The sequence below is a fragment of the Diadema setosum genome, chromosome 13 (assembly GCF_964275005.1).
Source record: "Diadema setosum chromosome 13, eeDiaSeto1, whole genome shotgun sequence".
In the NCBI taxonomy this organism is placed as follows: domain Eukaryota; kingdom Metazoa; phylum Echinodermata; class Echinoidea; order Diadematoida; family Diadematidae; genus Diadema; species Diadema setosum.
The window spans coordinates 35,972,153-35,994,782 of NC_092697.1; the positions used below are offsets into that span (position 1 = coordinate 35,972,153).

The 22,630-nt window shown below is 38.2% G+C and overlaps 1 protein-coding gene across 1 annotated transcript in view; it reads right to left on the reverse strand.

Moving 5' to 3' along the window:
- Nucleotides 1–22,630, reverse strand: part of LOC140236750 (mutS protein homolog 5-like) — a 181,612-nt gene that overhangs the window by 16,874 nt on the left and 142,108 nt on the right. Inside the window, exons 7-9 of the mRNA XM_072316678.1 lie at nt 12,855–12,964; nt 3,800–3,921; nt 3,337–3,382 (exon numbers count right to left, since the gene is read on the reverse strand). Of these exons, the coding sequence (XP_072172779.1) occupies nt 3,337–3,382; nt 3,800–3,921; nt 12,855–12,964 (278 nt within the window). The remainder of the gene's footprint in view (nt 1–3,336; nt 3,383–3,799; nt 3,922–12,854; nt 12,965–22,630) is intronic.

Here is a 22,630-nt window from a genome sequence, read left to right on the forward strand (position 1 = left end):
AACAAAACAAAACTTGCCTGACATTCGGAAAACGCAAACATCTTTGGTTTCATGACAGTTGCATATATGACCGTCCTGCTCAAAGCCCACAAAAAAAAAAAAAAATTGCTGATTAGGATTCTCTGTAATGGATTAAAAGAGTCATTTGGGTTGACGGACTCAAATTTTTAAAGCTTGTCTTAACCTAGAAGACAAATCTTAATCTTTTTTATACCTACTGTCAAAATTTTGTGGTTTAAAACATAACTTAAATCAATGTATATACATATACATATATATATATGTATATATATATATATATATATATTTTTTTTTTTATTTATTTTTTTTTTTTTTACAGGTGCTGCCTTCACTGTGAAATAGAACAATTAAGTCACGTTTTACACCTCCTAATGCTTATTTCGATCACTTTTTGAAAGGGTTAGGGTGGCAAAGTTTTAACAAGTTACATAACATTTTAAAGCTCAGAGTTTACTCTTTGATACTATGCAGACAAGTGGAAATTCAGTTTGTGCCTATTTCTTGTGGGTTTTGGGCTGGGTAGTCACATAATATATTTGCATCATCTTCTCAAAGTCTCCTTTTCTCATGAGAGAGAGGACTGAATTCTCACCTGTAAAGAAATCTCAGTGAGAAAGTTTGATGCCCAAAGAGGTTGCCTTTTCATGGAAGGCGCAATGTACGCTTTGGCAAACTGGATGGCTTTTCGCCATCATGGCGAAAGCAAGTTCAGCATTAATCAAGGTGGCTATAACCGATCTCATTGGCAAATATCCAAAACATATTATTGAAAACAGAGGGCAAAACAAAAAGCACATTAAACGCAAACTGCACTAAAACAGCAACAAGAAACAGTTGGTTAAAGGTGAAAAGAAAACAAGGCAAATATCTTGGCACAAAATTACTTTATATCAAAGAGATGAACACAAATCTAAACAAACATTTCCTTCTTTCAGATTACAACCAGCTACTTCATGAGATTTTTTTTTTTTTTTTTGGATAATGCTGAGGTTAACAATATCCTTTACCACACATGGGCTGAAAGTGTTATGAAAAACCAAAAGCACCTGTTACAAGGAAAATTTAATGAATTGACTTATTTCAGGAATTTACTTAGTTGGAAAGAAGTCTGTAATTGCTTTAAAATCCTGTTGTCTTTTTTTTTCTTAGGACATGAAACCCTCCTTTAGGTTCTACTTGAATCATGTACTTGCTTGTTTGTTTTTCTTACAGAAGAAAAGCTTTTAAGGATTGCAATGTGGTCCATAGTAAGTATTAAGTTTACTTATAGTAATGAGCCCAGAACCATCCTAAAGTTTAAGTGACACTGGATTCCCCAACACACTACTTCCACTGTAGTATATAGTTTTGTCAGAAACTACTGGCTGTCAAAGTCAACTTACGAGAAAACATCATCTTTTGCTGTGAAGGACGCTGAATAACTGTTCCATTATGCTAGTCTTAGATAGCCCATGATAGCCAAAAAGCATCCATCTTTTGCTCCTTTTTGTATCCATCAACAGTAGCGGATCCAGAGGGGGGCACAAACGGTGCACGCCCCCCTTTACTTTTTGGTTAAAAACAAAAGAAATAAAAAGGAAAAAATGAAATGAAACCCAGAAGTGGCACCAGAAATATTAGTTGCGCCCCCTCCCCCTTTACAGAATTCCTGGATCCACCCCTGATCAACAAGCCAGGTGAGAAAGCAGATGCTGCCATGGCTGTATTGAAGCCTATAAACACACAATGCAACCATCTACTGGAACCCCTCACCAAATTCATGAGCTAGCTACTTAACATACCAGTTTCATACTATCTGGTAACTTTGTGTGAATGCTGTGCTATTTTTGGCATATTTTCTTCATCAGACAGCAATATGCACAGAATCTATTGGGCTCTCAAAAAATGGAGCACCAATACTGGCTGCTTCCAGTATCATTGGCCATGGTAGAGATTTAATCAGTCAACTCGAATTTATCCCAATTCGCAGATCTTCGGGCAAAGATGAGCCTGCTGGGGAATTTCAGCCATCTCCTTGGTTGCGGCTTTAAAAGAAAAACATACAAAGCAAAGCATAATACCAAGGTCAGGTCAGCGACAGCCGCGACGAGAAAGGTGAAGGGGCTGGCGACGAAAAATTATGGTTGCATGCGCGAGGTGGCGCCAGACAACTGGAGCACTTTCGCGTGCCTCGCGTCCAGTTTACCATGAGGGGGGAAGTAGACTAATGAATGAGCGCTGAGTCAGCAGGGGACATGCGTCTTTTCATGAAAACTGACAAACGTTGACGAAACTTTTAACCTTTTTTTCTCCTCTCGTTTTCCTCTCCCTCTCTTTTTCCTTTTACTTTCATTCACCTGTTTGGAACTGTCAACAGCTTGCGTACCTCTTTCCCTAAAATTCGCTGCCCCCCTCCCCCCACCAATTCCACAAGCTAAGCCCAACTGTTTACTAATTTCCTTTGGGGACATACACTGTGAGCCAGCATGAATAAGTTCCAAGTTTTGCTAAGAAACGCTGACAGGGGTGTCACGGCTTTACTCTGGAACCTTCTGTTTGTTGTAACGACGAGGGATTTGCTTGACTGAAAGAAAAAGAGGAGACGGTATGACATGGGCCACTCATTATGTGTCAGTGTGTATACGATACTCATCGTTCGTTCTGCGTCAGCCTGCTACACACAGGTACTCATCACACTATATTCGCATTTCAAGCTGTTAGTGAAATCATTTTTGACCATGCACAACTTCATTAATTCTCTTTGTCTGAAAAAAAAAACACTTTTCAAAAATTCTTTCAACCCACTTACCTATGAAAAGAGGCACACTGTTATTTAATTGTCACATACTATAAGATGAAGCAACCGAGAAAACCTTTCATGTCATTTAAGCCATCTGACGATTTCTGGCTTTCAGTTTTTGAGGATATCAATTTGAAAATTCAATAAATTAAATAAAATTGAATTCACTTCAATTCAATTGAAAAGTGGAATTCAAAACTTCATGCAAAAAGAAGCAAACAAATGTTCAACTTTGAAAAAAAAAAAACCACAAGAGAACACTTTTAAGAAACAAAACATTAATATGTTAACAGAATGATTAAATATAAACATGGACAATGTGGACGATTGATGAAAATCAACAAATCTTAACAATTCTTCAGGATAGGAACATTAAATTATACACAAATGTAATGCAGTAAGATTAACTATGCAAAGTAATTGATATCTTAAAACGAGCATGTAGTTCACGTCGTCCAAGTCATAATTCAAAGTAAAACATGGGCTCCAAAGTGGAAAGTTTGGGACAATATCATACCAACTGGGCTATTTTTTACCTCATTAATTTACTACCGATGGCTGATCTTGTTCGGTTCAACACCCCTACGGAGAAAATTAGAGACCAAGCAATGACTCAATCTACACACTTTAAAACCACTCTTGACAGCAATTCTCTGAAGCAGCAATGAGGAGATATGATAAACTATTAAAGGAATCATTAGTCAATCAGTCACAGTTTATATACAAAGTGAAACCACTGCGTGCTGTGTGACATTTCTGCTGCTGTTACTCTACACTGGGAAAACAAGGACGACTGACGTGTGACGTTCAAATTTCAAAATGGTGCATTGTATCTATATAAAAAAAAAAAAAAAAATGATATGAATTCAATAAATACAATGCTTTAATTCTATTAAAAAATTTTCTATCCCTATAGCTGTAGAAAAACACCTGCTATTGAAGGTGCTTTAATGATTGATATTGGTGGTGTTGAGACCAAGGTTTGTGGGACCAACTCACCAAAGAGACTAAGGCCTTCCTTGGCCCCGCTGCCCCCAGACTTGTAGGCCGACGGATGGCTCTCCTTCTGGAAGATCTGCAGACTGCTGTAAGTGTCCACATCCACACTGACCAGGTCACTCCTACAGGGAGGGATGTTTTACATAGTCATATAGTGCTGCAATTAGAATTTCATGACATAAAGGGCAGTCCCACAATGCTGTAAACCATTTAGGATTCTGTATTAAGCAAGAAAAATATGAAACACAGTTATTCAAGAACTTTTGTTGAAAGCAGCGATAGCTCCCACATTATATCAAATATCTGTCTCTTTAACTTTTCCTTCCTTCTTTTTCTGTCAAAAAACACACAAATATGAACACATGAAATAAAATGGAAAGATACAAAAAGATATGGACACACATACATATTCATACTTAAACATACATACGAACTTTAATCTAAGAGGACATAGAGATAAAAATAGATGCACAGGGGGTGACAAATTTCTTTGACAGATCAACATCTAAACGATATTTCTCTTCTCAGAAATGAAATCAGCTGAATTACTGACTGATAATCTTCCTTCCTTTTTCACAATTTCTTTGTGCAAACATTTCTTTTTTTTCTAAATCACACTAACAAGCTTTTACCACTATCCTTCTTGCAAAACGAATGCCACACATGACCTCCAAAAACATTCACATTCTCCCTGTTTCAACAAGAGATGGCTGTATTCATAAAAACATTTTGAAAGTTTGACCTGTCGAGTTCAGAGACATTAATAAGTTGTAGTTTCTGATTGGATGAGAAGAACTCTGGTGTCTACAACTGTAGAAGAAATTGCAACAACACCAACAACACCAGATGAGACAAAGTAGATAAAGGACCCATGAGTGAAATTCTAACGATTACAGTGTGACCAATTTGTCAAGACAGTTTAAATCAGGGACCTGGAAGTAAGAAGGGGTGGGATCGAGAGAGAAAGGGGAAAAAAATTAGAAAGAGGCAGAAAATAAAGGAGACAGACAGACAGACAGACAGACAGACGGATCGTCAGAAAGAAGAGGAAGATTCTGATTCAGCATCTGGCGTAGATGGAGGATGAGAACCGGGAGAGGGAAGCGAGAAAGGTTACGGAGTTTGAGCGAGGGGGACGAAACTTTCCTCCCGGCATGAGTCGTCTCCCAGCGGGGGATTCTCCGTCATATCGCCACGGCGATGCTGAGTGACACGCACGGATATGATCCATCACGACTCCCCCTCGCAAACTTGTCATAAACATTATCTCCTCACTTGAGGAAAAAAAAAAGAAAAAGAAAGAGAAGTCCTTCCACCCTTTAAAAAAAGAAAAATAGCACATATTTCTGAATGAAATTACCGCCCATAATCTTCCCTCACACGCCACACTGTTTCCTCCTAGCGTCTGTACAAATGCTTGCTAAACTTTACAAGGCAGAAAAGAGACCGATGTATTTTTGTCGATCCAAGAGAGCGGGTTCTGACCCCCGATTCCACCATCTCTCTCTCTTTCTGTCGTTGAATCATACAACCTGCGGCTGCAAGTTTAACTCGGTCATTGCCGTGGGCAATCCATTCATGTGAGACATCATCATGGGCATGGGATATGTAATAACAATGCAGCTAACCACATTAAGATGAATGGCACGTATACATCATGCCTGATATGCCATCAGCGCAGACTCAAGCACTGGAACTGAAAATATCTTCATTAACCATGACCCATTTTTTCATACCTTCCTCCTCATTCGAATACTCACAGAGAGTTTTCTGGTATATATGAGGTCTATTACAAAAGATAAAGAGCAGAGCCAACCTGTGACTGTAAGCATTGTTAATAAATCATATCATTTGCAAATCCTTTTTTTTCAGAGAGAATCATGCATAAACTATGTATGATTTTCATGGGAAAATGCAGAAATAATATCAAACTGAAACTGAAACTGAAATATGTACTTAATTGACTTTTGTCAGCTTTAGCATACGTTTCCAAAATCACCTCAAGACTTTATTAGTGGCCATCAGTACGTTAAGACCACCTGCGCTTAGGATCACAAAAATTGTCTACCTTCAGATCTCTTTTATACATTCAAGAGCATGTCTATAAAGACCATCTTGACACAAAGACCACTTTTTCTGTCTGCCCTTGGGTGGCCTTTGTACACAGGTTTTACCGTATATTAATTTCCAATTGAATTTTATAGAGCTTTTTGTATGATATGATACAGGAAGACTATAACAAAGAACATTGCTGATCATTCTATATCATCATCTGTTTTTTCTGGAAAGATGGGCTGCGAGGAGTAGGATTTTTCTTCCTTTAATGCTTATCAACTATTTTACTTGTTTAGCTACGGGGATATCACTTGAACATTTGATCTTCTCTCTTTGTCTTTAAATGTGATTCTACCTATCTTTTACCATTTGCAGATGAAATAAAAACCCAGCATTAATGCTTCAAAATAGTTCCAAAATGTGAGTTAGGGATAGAAACAACCAATGCAAAAATTTGAATTAGTATAATCAATGTTAAGTATTGTTAAATACACAAAATGTGAACAATGGAGATAATAAAAATGTTTCCAGACTAAACTGTCTGCCATTACGTTTACTGAGAAAATAGTGATATCTCCTCATATTTTAGGTTCTATCGTACAATTCTTATTTCTTATATGATAGGATGTTTTGTGATACAACTGACCTACACATATGCATCAAATGTGATATCTTGAAATTTTTTAAATCACTGCTCCCAAAGGTAAACAGGACCTTTAACCCTCTGTATGCCACATTAATTTCACGTCCATAGGTATGTGTGTGGAATTTGTGCACATTTGATTCATTAGCATAGAAAGGGTTCATCTATCACTCTCTATACAGTATATTCCCATATATGTCAAGCCAAGAGATTTCTCAATCATCTATCAACTTGTCTATCCGTGGGTCTATCACAACACTATTCCAATGCGACACAATATTGAATTAAACGCAGTTGCTCTGTTGATACATGACCATGATGGGACCACCGATTTATTATTCCAACGAAAGGCTATGTATTGCTGTTAATATTTCAAGAATGTAACGAAATGCTGCAATGAAGAAGCAGAACACACCTAAGGTCAACAAAACTTCCAGGTCCCAATGTCTGTATCAACAATTGTGGTTGGTTGCAGCAAAAGAATTCTCCATAAATTTCCAAAGACTGACTGATGATGGGATCTGATACTCTCATTTGGTTATTTGATGGGATATCACTCGATATCAATGACAAAAAAACAAAAACATTTTGACCGATAAACAAACAAACAAACAAACATGTGGAAAATGTGCCATGCATCCATGTTGTGGTTGTATTCAAGTCTTAAGACACCTGCATCAAACAAACATGAAGTTCTCTGCTGGCAAAAAATAGGGAATACTTCTTGAAGATATAACTTAACACACACAGTCTTACTTAAAGGAGAAGGCTAGTAACTGATCAGTGGGAATCAGTGGAAATGCTGGGAGAGGATTGTTCCAATCCTTATGGGATTCATTCAAGAGTTCATTGTATATCTATTGTTGTGTGAAAATGATTTGCTTCAGAATGGTCTCATATTCAAGTAATGTGCAGTTTAATGCTTCCAGGTTAGCGTCCCTGGTCAGTGACGGAGCATTAATCTGCACATTACTTGAATATGAGACCATTCTGAAGCAAATCATTTTCACACAACAACAGATATACAATGAACTCTTGAATGAATCCCATAAGGATTTGAACAATCATCTCCCAGCATTTCCATTGATTCCCACTGATCAGTTACTAGCCTTCCCCTTTAAGAAATTAAATAATAATACAAATATGTGAATAAATGTCTTTTAAAAAAATACATTATATTCATATGTATACACAGGGCTCAACACTAATTTTTTCTCAGGTGGCCACTAAAACTGCTAAATATGAAATGTTGGTGGCCTGAAAAAGGAGTGTAGCAGTGTTAACGAAAATACCACCAATACATTTTGAATCTTAGTTGCCTGATCGGGTTACCAAAAGATAAGCTGTATGAAAATTTGGTGGCCCGACATCAATTTCACGCGGCCCTGGGCCACCAGGCTACCCGCAATGTTGAGTTCTGGTAAATATAGCAATAAATATCAAGGCTTGACACTAACTTCTTCCTTTGGTGGCCCAACAATGAATTTTTTTTTTGTTTTTGTTTTTGTTTATTGTTATAGTGGTGGTCCAACATCTATTTCTGGTGGCCCCAGGCCACCGGGCCACCACTAATGTTGAGCTCAGTAGGCTTATATATATATATATTACACCTTACATATACGTCAGTGGGGACTGAAAGGTTATCAGCGTTGCCCTTGCACACCAACTTGCTTGGCATTTACTCAGCTATCTTCTTATTTGTTGTTTGTGGAATCACCTCACAGTGAGCAAAGTGCGATGTTTTTGATGTGACATGCATCGCACAAACATCCAAACATGTGCGTCTTAATTATATGATGCATCATTAATAAAAAAGTTTGCTTTCTCCCTGAACTTTATCTCAAAACAACTGTTGCATCCTCAATGACAAACCAATCAGTTTTCTTGGCACCAGTTACAACTGCAAGCCATAAATAGCCAGCGCGGTTCATGGCTGAAATGTCAAAGCGACAACAACAAATCAAAGAAAATTTGCGCGCTGTTGTGCATTATCAAAGATGGTAGCTCCTATCATAATGTGCTGAAAAAAACAAGAATGCAGAATGTCATTAGTTAACAACTAGTCCAGGGTAAAAACAACATGAAGCAAAGCTGATTAAAAAAAAAAAAAACAGGGAACATAACTCCAACATAATAATGATCCAAAAATAAACGCATGTCACAAAAAAAGAGGAAGAAAAAAACACTTGACTTATCTTACCTCATCTAATCAAGGTAACTGAAATATACAAGTAGATTATAAATAGAGCACTTGTGTCGTAGTGCCTAATATTCTATCCTTCAAAGCATGTCTCAAAAGATACCGAAAGTGAGACAAACTCAATGCATGTATCGGAATACATTTTCACCACATTCTAAAGCAGTCAAACCTGACTTCAGCGACCACTTGTATATAAAGACCATCTGCCCATTAAGACCACAAACTTTGTTTCCGCTGAGATCACTTCACAAGCTCATGAACTTGTCTATAAGGACCATCTGCCAATGGCGACCACTTTTTTTTTTCTGCCTGCTTTGGTCTTTGTACACAGGTTTCACTGCAGTACAACATTTCAATTTATTAGACCAGCTAGATAGCAGATTCTGCACTCTTGAGTGATTGTAATGTTGTGTCATAGAATGTGATGATTCATCTTATTCTTGGTTGCTGTAAAATGCACTTTGCTGTATTTTCAAACAAAGATGTTGTATGCACAGACTATTTTCACCATGTTGAAACTTCAGCACACATCAAGCTCTGTGATATCAGCACCCTGCCTGGAGAGGCCATCTTTAAATATATGAGGACCACCTGTCCTTTAAATGCACCTGTTGACAGAGAACACCTGTCTACAAAGACCACCTGTCCATAAAGACAACCTTTCCACTGAGACCTCATGTCCATAAAGATCACCATTCCATAAAGACGACCTGGCCATAAAGACCACCTCCCTACTAGGGCAACGTGTTCAAGGAAACTACCTGTCCATAAAGGCAACCAATCCATAAAGGCCACTCATCCATATAGACCACCATTTCATCATAAACACCACTAAACTTGTTTCCTTTAATTTCTTTCTATGTGAATATACTAATGTACTTGTCCAATTATGACCCCTGCCCACAAAGGCCAATTCTTCTGTCACCCTTGGGTGGTCTTTGTACAGGGGTTTCACTTTGCCTGACAACCAAAAGTTCTGCTGCATGGCATCATGCCACCTTCTTCTTCTTCTTCTCCTCCTCCTCCTCCTCCTCCTCCTCCTCCTCCTCCTCCTCCTCCTCCTCCTCCTCCTCCTCCTCCTCCTCCTCCTCCTCCTTCTTCTTCTTCTTCTTCTTCTTCTTCTTCTTCTTCTTCTTCTTCTTCTCCTCCTCCTCCTCCTCCTCCTCCTCCTCCTCCTCCTCCTCCTTCTTCTTCTTCTTCTTCTCTTTTAGGTCTGGATGAAGTCTCCCCAGTGATTTATGGTTTCTCAGAAAAAGCAGTCATATTTAGGATGATAAAAGCCCTGGCTGGATGAATTCTCAACATTCTTCCCAATGTTGGAGGAAAAGGAGAAAAAAGAAAGAAAGAGAGAAAGAAAGAAACAACAAAGATGGTGATTGAGGGCTGGAAAAGCATACAGAGAAATGCTTCTCAAACAGTCATGCTTAGACATCAAAGTTTTAAATAACATTTTTGTGGGGGGTAATATTATCATCACGTATGTAAAGTATGACATAAGTCATTCACACTCTTGTACTACACCATCCAGGAACCAGTTCTAAACAGGTTTATACCATGATATCTCTTTGAAGGTCTCTCTGCCACATTATAATGTATAATGATCATTAGGCACAGTCAGACTGGCAAAAGATCAAGAAATTTAAGATTGCAACGTTTCAGTTTCTAGTGGTCACACTGGTAAAAAATTGAGAAGTTTGGCAGGGGTGCGGAAATATTGTATCAGTAGTTGGGGTGGAAAGTTTTGCGAGAAGTTTACGGAAACACTGGCAAAACTTTGAGATCTTAAAGATCGCAATCTTATACTTCTCCATCTTTTGCCAGAGTGACTGTGGCTATTGTCAAAGAGTCTAGTGGGCACGTTCACTTGACATCTGATATCAACAAGTTTGATGAAAGTCTTAAAGAACTGACAGTTGAGACAAATGCAAGATTGTTATGAGGCTGTTATAGCCTGAGCATTTAAACCTACACACCGGTACATCATGCAATCCTGACTTAACGTTGCAGCAGAAATCAATTAAATGAACAACAACATCCACAAAAACTCACTTGTTAAGGTCATTAAAAACAATCCTAATGGCATTCTTTCAATGAATTAAGATGCTATGTCAATCACTCCAATTAAAACACAAGCCCACCTGTTCTTCAAATGACTTTCCCCGACCTTACTCGAAGATGAGATGGCAAAAAGTATTGGTGGGTGGGGGGGGGGGGGGAGGAGGGGGGTCTGGTATCGCTTTTGTCTCTCTGGACAAATTTCATCAGACAAGCTGATGATTCTATTTCATCCTTTCCAGGCTGGCATTCACCAATTCCTCCCCTGCCAAGTTTTGTTCCATCTTAAACCATAAAAGCCATTCATTTAGTATGATCTGCGGCAGCCTTTTCAAAAGGAAATTTCTCCAAGTGGGAAAATTGGAAAAGTATGATGAGAGAATAACACATGGTTATGGTTTTGCAGTTTTGTTTTTATTTGTTTGTTTTTTGTTACATTTTGGGGGGTCTTTTTAACTCTTAAGATTCAGTTGGTGGATGTGAGCCAAAGAATCTAAAATGTCCTTCCATTTCTGTTGATGGACAGGACCTTTTAGTGGGACTAAGAACCAAGCATGGCGACAGTCTGAAATTTAGCTTAAATAGAACCAGACAGAATTGGAAACAACAATTTGTACTGGATAATGACTGATATGAACGCTCCTCAACTCTCTCCTCGATATCGTTTCTAGAATTCAATCTTCAAACTAGAATTGACTTTTAAAAAGAAGAGTATACACGCCCATCATCATGAGAGAAAAAAAAAAGTTTCAAAGGTCTGATTTGTGAAATAAGTAGGGCCTACTTTCCTATTCAGTACCCCTAACAGGACTGTCTCACAATGTTATAAAGGATCCCCTTCTGCCTTTAGTTGCCTATACCTTCTCAATAGATCATTGCAGAGTAAACATTCCTTGAATGTTTGTAAACTGAGACACATTTAGCTACATTCCGTGTAATTTTCATTTGCTGTCATCGGACTTGAATAGTTAAAATGCACAATAAATGTACTCATGGCATCCATACATAAGACTTACATGCAGCATTTAAAAAGCAAGTACATTTCACAGTGCCCTCAAATTAGAGCCAAATTTTCAATGAAGATCTAGTGTGTCTTTTTTTGTGTGTGTTGTGTGTGTGAAAACACCATGGTGTAGTGGTTATAGCTCAGAATTAGAGTAAGCAAAAAGACTATAGGTTCAAATCCAGTCTGGTGCATTTATCCTTGGATACAATATTTTGCCCACAAATCTTTATCTTGACCAAGGTGAATAAATGAGTTACCTACCACTGCTGAGGTATAATCATAATCATAATGGCAGGGTTCTCTGGGAAGGAACAGACTAATTGTGGTTAATGACATCTTTTTCTTCTTCTTCTACTTTATCCTTGTCATCTCCAACTTTTTCTCATTTTTTTTTTTTTTACTTCATCATCATCACCATCATCATCATCATTATCATCATCATCATTATTATTGTCAATGTAATGCAGTGAGAATTTATTTTCTGTATTCCCTTAGGAACCCCTTAACCCGACTAGGAAAAGTCCTGAGTATACTCAGGCAAGCTTCTATGGGAAATGCGTGCGGTAGCAAAATCAAACCGTCCTCAACAGGTTAATCTGTGTAATTCCCACCTCTTTCTTTATTTTGAAACACATGACCAAATTCTGGAATGCTTGCACCCATGCATACTGTATATTCTACATTTGATGCTTGTCGCAGGGCTGCATCATAAAAGAAACCAAAGTTTTGAATCATTCAGAGTTTGATGATTCAAAATGGAGTATCCTCTCCTGGTATACTATGGCCTCAATCTTGTTTGCTTTGAGGTTTTTTATGTTGCTGTTCTTTTGTGATAGTCACCATGATATGGTCATCCACACTTGTACTTATCTCATACCCTACCCATCGTCATTGCCAAGACAATACATTATGAGGGAAGGGGGAAATATGATTTTCCAGACTTTCCCTCTCAGACGGTGGCAAAACATGTCGTGAGAAGACAGGACACATGTTCGCCCATGTGCATACAGGCCAAGCATGAGAGCAATGAACTCGGATAGCGAGTAATTGTAAAAGTTCCAGTTCGAAGGGGGGATCGACTGATTGAAATACTTGCAGTGAAAAGGTCTTGACAGTCAGAATTGGTACGCTCACGTCGGCATGCTCCAGTTCCACCCCGATCCGCCGTGTGTCCAGGTACTTCAGCAGTCCTCCCATTGCTCGAATCTGTAGTAGAATCAGAGACAATCTTAATGTAATAATTTCACCCATTCGAGCTCATACTGACGCAAAGATGAGATTGCAGTTTTGAGAAATGGTGTATGAAAAAATTAGGGGGAAACATAAGGATAGAAGGAAAAGAAAAGAAAAGTGAGGGGGAGATAAACACAAATTCAAAAAGAAAATGATTATGCAGTAGAAGGAAAGATTGATCTGTAAAATAGTAAAAGAGAATAAAGTAAAGATATGTGATGGGGAGAAGCAGAAAGCACTAGGTGATATAGAATCCTGAAAAAAAAAAATAATAAGAACACAAAATGATGCAGGAGGATGAAGAAGTACAAAAGAGATGAGAATTACAAGAAGACAAAAAAAGATGAAGAAGAACAAGTTGCAGAAAAGAAGAAGAAGAAAAAGAAGAAAAGAAGAAGAAGAAGAAGGAGAAGAAGAAGAAAGAAACAGATGCTGAAAAAAGACGAGGAAGCAGTAGAAGCCTTAAGAATGCCAAGGACAATGAAAGGAATAAATTAATCAAGCTGGAACAGGCTCTGGTATACAATTCAGTCAAGTGATGATCCCAAACACAAATTACAGTAATCACTTGTTCAAGGCTGAAGTGCAGAACAGTGACAGGGATATCTGATCACCCGTGCTGGCATCCTTGTTAGCCAAGCAGACAGCCGGACGAGATGCAGCTAATTCTGGGTAAATCACTCCAAAATTTGACATATCCTCCGCTAGCTGTCTTTGTGTGATGAAACCACGGGGTCCTAATAATTCAATTTCATTTATTCCTTGCAATACCCAATCCTGACACTTTTTTTAAAATTCTTCCTTGTACCAATGCACAATCAAATTCAAGATTCTAGCCTCACAGAGTACAGTAAAGGTAGTAGTAGCTACAGTCAGCTGAAGAATGCCATGTGTCATGAAGGGAACGCCCCTTTGTAGCCATCAGTCAATCAAACAGCTCATACTCCAATATGCACAGCAAGACACTGAGAGAAGTTTTTTTTTGTCCTTCTTTTAACAGTAAAGAACAACAATTATAACATAAAAAAAAAACTAAACAACTTTCTACAAAACTTGTTGAAGTTTGATCCGTATATGGGGATTATGGCTCAATAACAGTAGGCCTACTAACTCATGGTGCCGCGCCTAACAAAATCTACCCTGCAAATAAAGAAATTAAAAAAAAAAATCCCAAAACAAAGGCAGATTCTGAAAATTAATTGGAAATAAATTACACTTAGATTGTGCTCTTCCAAACAGGAACCAATACAGTAATTATTATTGATGTTTCCCTGAACGGACTCTGTGAAATAAACAAAAAACAATATCAAGATCATCTATCTAGACACTAATAACTGGTGATTGCATTAGACCCTAAATAGAACTACCTTTGTTTGTGGGGATGAGATAACACTCATAACAAGATACAAACAAAAACAAAATATCATATCACACAAAATTTATTACAGGGTAACCGACAGACTCATGAAAGATGCTGTTTATAGTTAACCCACTGAAGACTAGTCCCGAGTATACTCGGGCAGGTGTCTATGGGAAATGTGTGTTGGAACAAAATGAGCCCGTTCTCAACAGGTTAACATGAACAAAAGTGGTAATATTAATAAAAGGCTTATAGGCATGTGTGCCTGATTATATTCTGTCTCTTAAAGTCAACTGAAGAAATGGAGTGAATTTTCAGTTTAGCAAAATGACAAGCATGATGATAGATTTTCTCATGATACACAATGAAGATCAGTCCATTCACAGGAACAAAATTAAAATGAAAACCATCCCATCTGTTAGACATATCTTCTCTTTATCTTTCTCTCATTTATCTGTCTCCTATCCTCATTTCTCTTTCTTCCTCTCTTCTTTACTTCCTTTCTCTCCCGTTCCATCCTCCCCCCCTCTCAACTTCCCCCCTCTATATTCCTCTCTTTCTCGCAAAGTTTCTGCCACAATCCATCAGTAGGCCATATGCTTTAGCCGTGATTGACGCTCGCGTGTAAACTCTCGATTAAATTGCGCCATCATACAGGGAAACGCTTCCTGCAATCTGCCGTGACACACTCGCAGCGGAGTGGGGAAACTATCCGGGAAGTCCAGCCAGCCCCCTCAATCACAGAAAATGCCGAGTGCAAAAAAAAAAAAAAAAAAAAAGAGTATAAGACAAAAAAATGTAACAGAAAGGATATGGCACTCTCTCTTTCTCTGTTAAAGAACTAGAAAAGAAGTGACTCAGCTCCTCAAGATTGTATTTATTTTGGAAGAGAAAAGTAGACATTGATGGCACGCTTGAGGACAGTTTGGAAATAAACTGGAATCTGGAGACACTTTCCTCTCCATCCTCTTGTCCAGCTGAGTTTGTCATTTTAGAATTGTGGACAACGAGGGCGCTTTATAGCAGAAACCTAAACAGCGCTAAGATCACAAACCTACCTTTCTCTGTCATTTCCTTCTTTTATCATTAGGTCGTATTCCTTCCTATTATTAATTATAATCACGTTCTGCTGTCACAGATGTAATAACTGATTGATGCTGTCATAAACATCTTCATAATTACCTTAGCCATCATGCTAATTATTCTTGCAGCAATTGTTAATTTTCATCACGATTATCATCATTATTATCATCAAACTGCAACTATCATCACACTTATATCATCTCAGTTGTCATTATCATTATCATAACCACCATCATTCATATCATTATCTATTATCTTCATCATCATCATCACCATCATCACTGTCAAAATGTTCAGCATTAGTAATGCTCTGCACTTTAAAAAGGATTATTTCCTGTTAGATTAACATTTTAAAAATATCATCTCCATCATCATCATCATCATCATCATCATCATCATCATCATCATCATCATCATCATCATCATAAATGACTTCATTATAGATGTGCCTCCCTTACTGTCATTTTTATTGATTTCATAAGTATGAGTAATTCAATATGATTATGCTATCTCACATATCAAACTCTAAAAGCACAGCCAACATCATTACCACCTCACCTACTCAATTAATGGGGATGTTACTGGCTGGATAACCATGGTGCTAATCACAGGCATGCAATATCTTCACAGGTAGTGTTATTTTCATAACTTCCTTCATTTTCTAGTTTACGCAAGTCATTTCCTTCTCATTCACACCTTCTTCTTCATCATTTTTTTATCATCTCCTCTTTCATGCTCATGGTTGTTTAGATGTGAATCATCCACAAGAAATCCCTCTATCCGTCCATCTGTCCGTCTGTCTGTCTGTCTGTCTGTTTCTTCCTCATTCTTTCTATCTCTCATTGCTGACGTCAGCTAACTCTAATAAGACGTTTCCCTCTAGAAGTTTCGGTCAAAATGTGAATCATACAGGTCGAATATAGAGAGATTTGACACTTGTACCATTCTTTTTTTTTCTCTGAATATCAAATACCTATTTTTCACAATTTTTTTTTTCTCCGAAACAATTATATCCCACGCTGGCTTTCAGGGACAAGCAGCAGTAGCTCCGTAAACTCAATTATCAGGAACTGGAACTCTGTTATTTTTGAAGGATTTGATCTCTCTCTCTTCCCCAATGCAATTGAAACTAAAACTGGTGTGCGGTCCTTCGAAAGAGTGTGAGAAGTCACAGAAACCACACACACACACACACACACACACACACACACACATACACACACGCTGAGAAAGGGGGCGGGGCATGGAGTGGGAACGAAATGAGCAGAAATTGAAGTTGTCAATTAAACATTGGTAAGGTTATTGAATCAAATGCGGCCATCACAAGATTAGACAGGCATCCTATGCCATGAAGAGTCCTTTGGATGAGTTTCACACAAGTTTTTTGCTTTTGTCTTTGTTTTTGTTTATCTCTCAAAGGAAAAGGTTTCTGAAGGGTGGGAAAAGATGCTTTCAAGGTTTGCATCCTTATGTGAGAAAGTCAGGCTGGGTTCAGATTGTAGATACAACCAAGTGGCATAACATTGCTGGGGTGACAAGACCTTGTATCTCAAATTTGAAAATGATTTTTTTTTTTTTTTTTTTGTAATGGTCAGATAATTAGTTAAATAATGTCCTGTCCAAATCCTAGCTGTCTAACCCCCCCCCCAAAAAAAAGCAAACAAACAAACGAACAAAACAAAACAAAGCCACCACAGCATGTCAAAGGAAAGGCTATCTCATTTGATACAGTGCTTTGGATGCCATTTTTTTTTTTTTGTTGTTGCTCTCCTGAACATTTGACATTTTGTAGATATGATGACTTGTCACCCAGTGACAATAAATAACACCAAATACTTCCACTGTAATTAGTGAGACAAACACATCAACTACACCAATGAAAACACACACACACACACAAAGATAAAACCCCACTGAAACAAAAAACTATTTCTGTCACTTGCAAACACTACGCTACTCTGAGGACAGAATTGTCAGTTACGGTAAAAATTGACTGTTTTAGAGCTGCCACCATCAACACATTAGAATGAGGGAGGTGCCAAAGAGCATTCAGGGATATACTTGCATATTATGTGCATCTAGATAGGTGAAAGTAATTTCCGCATCAGGCAGGAGATTAAACCAGAAACATTCGCAGCATAAAGCTTTCGCAAAGTGGAGACAATGGCATTTTCTGCGATACAAAATTTTCATGATTTGCCATTGGCATTCAATGCAGTTTGAAGAACTTTTGCCTGCATTTTGATACTATTGTGATTCCTTGGCCTCTTGTGAAATTTGTGAGTTTTATTGCATGCTAAATTTTCTGGTCATATGGTACTCTTGTTAAAACATGAAGAGATATTTAAGTTTGGAGTGTCACAGAGACTTTGTACATGTAGGTCTGTGGCTACGAAGATAATGACTGTAGACTGAAAATGATTTAAAAGTCTTTACCAGAGTATCAACATTTCTTTGAAGGAAAATAAAGCCATATCACTGTCTCATGTAGACAAATTAGTTTTACACTATAGAATATTCTATAGCATGCATATGGAATTTTGGTTTCCCTCAACTGCATTAGATCTGTAGAGATTTTGATTACTTTTATAAATCATAATCTCAAGCAGCCTACAGTCTTTGTGTATAAAAGTTCTATCTGCTTTCAACCAATGTTGGGATTATTTAGTTAACAACAGTATGAGCTTCTACCCCCAGTGTTATTCTCTCATTATAATGGAAGAATTTCCATGTCAGCTTACCACACAAAGCAATGATATTAGAATAAAATGGCAATGTAATCTCTTCTGCAAATTATGCCCCATGATGCTTTCTAGAGGTTTGCCAACCTTGAAACCATTTCAAGAAGAGAATAATTAAACAAAAAAACCTACATGAGCTGTTCAGAAGCTTGCACACCTCCTAACCAAACAAGATCGCAGAGTATTTTCCTTTCATTTCCTCATTGAGCTAGGTATACCGGTAGTGATAAGTCACGGTGGTACAGAGGCTCCGCTCTTAATGAGCGTAATGATGCAACCACCTCAAAGGGCCAGATGCCAGGGTATCGCTGTCACCACTCCGGCGATCAGACTTTGATTATACCTGATCTGTACATGACTAAATCGGGCCTAAGCCCAATTAACACGCGGGGCGTCCCCCGTCTCAACACAGTCATACCTGGTGATTCTTACGGGGTGTTTCCCTTTCTCACCCACACGTGGTGATGCGTGGTGTACGGGGGTGCGGCGTACGTGGGAGGGGGGTTATCAAATTAGTAGCTCTGTTGTTTAATGACATCATAGGGGAGGATGGGGGGGGGAGAGGGGGGAGATCGGAGGGGGAAGGGATGGGGGAGGAGAATGCAGGTTTAGTTCATTGTATTTGAGACTTTAATGATGCTGTCATCCACACCTTCAGACATCCTAATCGCATCATGTAACTTTCTTTTCTCTTATTAGACCATCTGTCGCTGGGAAGATGTTAAAATTTGCTTTGCAAAGCCCTTCCTGATCTCACGAAGCACAGATAATACCTCGCTAAGTTTTGGCTTACTCATTGTTGTATCTTATGCCCAGGGACTCTCTTGTGTACACATGAGAAGCATATGAGTAAGAGCCACGATTGCTTTGTTTTGTTTCGTTTGGTATTCATGGAGGTTTTTTTTTTTTTTTTTGGTGGGGGGGGGTTGGATCAAGTTCTTTTTCCTCCCTTCACAGTGGTATCACAAACACTGGAAAAGACGAGCGATACAAACCCTCTATCCTCATCATCCTCATCCCAATGACACCGGAATTCGACAATCATCACATTGTCAGGGAATAACGAATGACAACTAAACAAACAAATCACTCCCACAACCGAACATCTTTGTCGGAGTACTAGAAGAGGAGTTCGTTACAGCTTGCTCACTGGCACAGAATCAGAATTTATGCTAAAAAAGTGAAACAAAACAAAACTGGGCTCACAAATGTAACATCCTGTAAACAGTTAGATACAATAATTGCCACTTCCTTCGCATCCCAGCAGCAGTGGGGAAAACGGCCTTATTTTTCTCATGTCGTATTGTCCCTTTCCGTTAACTTTGCATCAACAAGTGTTTGGATATTTCCATCTGCACTTCAGTCTCAGTGACAGAAATCTCAATTTGCTTAAGAGGGTGTTAGTAGAGTCCTATTTTCTCTTCTCACTCTGTTTTTTCCCGCACAATCAGAGGAAATTTAATCAGATTCAGAAATTAATCCTTGCTCTCCACTATCGCCTCCATCATGCTTGACAGTTTGACTGCTGCTACATCAAAATCGTATCTTTAATTTGCGACACTACAGACACGATGGGAACTAGACATGAGTGAGAAGGCTATAAGTCATTTTACATGTTGGACACACCATTTCTCACAACTACAATAAGCCTGCAATGCAATAGGATCTCGTAAGTTCGCTTAAAGGGACTGTACAGTTCTGGTTGAGGTGGGGATTCATGTTTTGAACATTCCTAAGTGAGATAATGAGAAATTGTGAAATATGCAAAGCATGTAATTTTAAGAAGGATTCAATATTTATTTGATGAAAATTGGTTTTCAAATGGCTGAGATATCCAAAAAAAGGTGATAATAATAAAAGGCGACAGGCCATGCCTTTTATTAGGATCTCTTTGTTTCACCTTGTTTTTGGATATCTCAGCCATTTCAAAACCGATTTTCATCAAATAAACTTTTGATATCCCTTAAAATTGCATGCTCTTTGACATCTCATAGAGTGGTTTCTGAATATCTCGCAAAACATTAAAAGCTAAATCCTCACCTCAACTAGAACTGTACACACCCTTTAAACACTCATAATATTGATATTTTTGTGGAAGATCTTCTTCCACTCTTGGGTAATCCAAACTCTGAAAGACTACAGCATTATACCAACCAATTAATTCACTTTTGACTGGATGTGCTAGTTGTTTAGTTTCCATGTTAACCACATTCATATAAGGTATATACAAGTATATGGGCATGACAGAAAAATAGTGTGGACTAGGTATGCACAGCTATAAGTCTGTGAAAAGATATTTCATCAGCATTGTATGGAAGGAGTTCTGCAGGTACTTAACACATCACATCCTTATTCTGTTTTTGTTTTAACTCGAGGCCTCTGAAAAAAAAATACATGAAGCACAACATCAGATCACAGTAGACTGACTAAGTAAATTTCTGATACCTCCTGTAAAAAGTGCTTTAAAAAAATCAAACAAGGTATCCTCACTTTCCTCCTATAAGATATGAATCAATGCCACATTTCAGTTTACATTCTCATTTTGGCTTTGCATGAGCAGAATAGAACCTTCAGTGGTTATAGTCATATTCATACATACATACATACATACATACATACATACATACATACATACATACTTGTACATATATATACTGTTATATGGTGTATAAAGCTATTTATGTATCTAGAAAATAAGATAGATAGATAAATAGATAGACAGAAGATAGATAGATATGAGATAGATAGAGAGATAAATAGCTCCAACATGTAAATAGATGGAAGATAGATAGGTAGATAGTAGATAGCTAGCTAGGTAGATAGATAGATAGATAGATAGATAGATAGATAGTCTATAAATATAAACCTGTGCATGGGGGATTATATTACCCATGTTTTAAAATCCAGTTTATTGCAGTTACACAAGAAATCTTTCCAGTTTGGGAGAATTAAAATGTACTACTTGATCCTGATTGTCTTCTGTACAAATCAAGCCCAGTGAAATGAGAGAAAATGAAAGAACAGAACTCTGTCTCTTAGAAAATCTCTTGTACTCATTTCACAGACAATTCCTGACAACTTGGAAGATCAAATCACACCACACCTCAGCAGCCTATGTCCCACCACCAGTCACCATCTGTCATGGCCATGTCAAGGAAAACCAAAGGGAGGGACACCCAATTTCTGCCAAGAGGTGAGTTAAGCTGGAGTCATCGCGGAGGGTTCGGGCCAGTCACGACAATAAACCTGTCTTTTTTCATCAAAGGGGACCCTCGGACAGGTGCAGTTAATGAGTCATTAGTTCATCAACTTCTCAAAGTTGTTAATTGCATAATTGCGACCCTTTAATCAGGTTAGGGTCAAAATCAAATCAAGAGGGTGGACTAAACACACATCCACCGCGACTGACCAATAATGACACCATCATGGGTAAGGTAGCGGTAGGTGATCCCCTAAGGTTAAAGATAGCTCCATAAACCTTCACCAGTTGGTTCTTTACAGCTCATCATATGTTTACATATTGCACCACGCAGTGATTTCCATATCACCATGTACGCTACATCTTAACACAATTAGGAAATTGCATTGACTCATCTGAAGGTCTCTGTACTTTTAATTAACCTTGATTGGTCTCCTTAATGCCTTTCTTATTCACACTCAGCTCATCTTCTTTTTTAGTTCATATAACAGGTTAGAAGAATGATGGGTCACAGGTATGATCTTTGATTACTTAGCATACACGTACTAGACAACTGAAAGCCAATGAGTATAGCTGTGTTAATCCTATAAGATCAATTCCTGCATTGTTCCCTTTTGCAAAATTATATCACAATTCACATCAAGCATTCCCAAACATCACTGGGATGTGAGTTCTTGATTTATGTAAAGGTAACAGGCGGTGATCCCCTAAGGGAATTTTGCCAACTTTTGACAGGATTACCTGAATTGTGAACAGAAATAATATTCAACTCAAAGCAGTAAATGATGCCTTTCAACTTGGGCTACTTAGACAGTTTTACAAATGATATTGATAACAATAATAGTGACAGAACCATGTGCATTTCATTATCCCAAGTGGGCCTACTTTTGACCAATCACAGTATTCCATCCACAAAGAGAAGACACTGGATGCCTAGTCTCGCAGTCAGACTCTCCTTATTACATCAAGCCCTTCTCGATCCTTTCACTGTCTCACATCTTATCACAGATCAAGGAGATTGGTAGTTCCCTCCACTTCTTCTTGTTCCGGTATTCCAAACACGCACATACCGCTAAGCTGGCAGATTTTGATTGGTCAATCCATGTGATTACAGGTGTGTGTCTACATCAAATCATGGCCAATTTATGGAAGGAAGCTGGATAACTGTAAAATAGGCTACCATACCAAGTTTCAGTTCAGCACGTTGACTGCCCCCCCCCCCCCAAAAAAAAAAAAATGGTTAAAGGGAAAGGGAT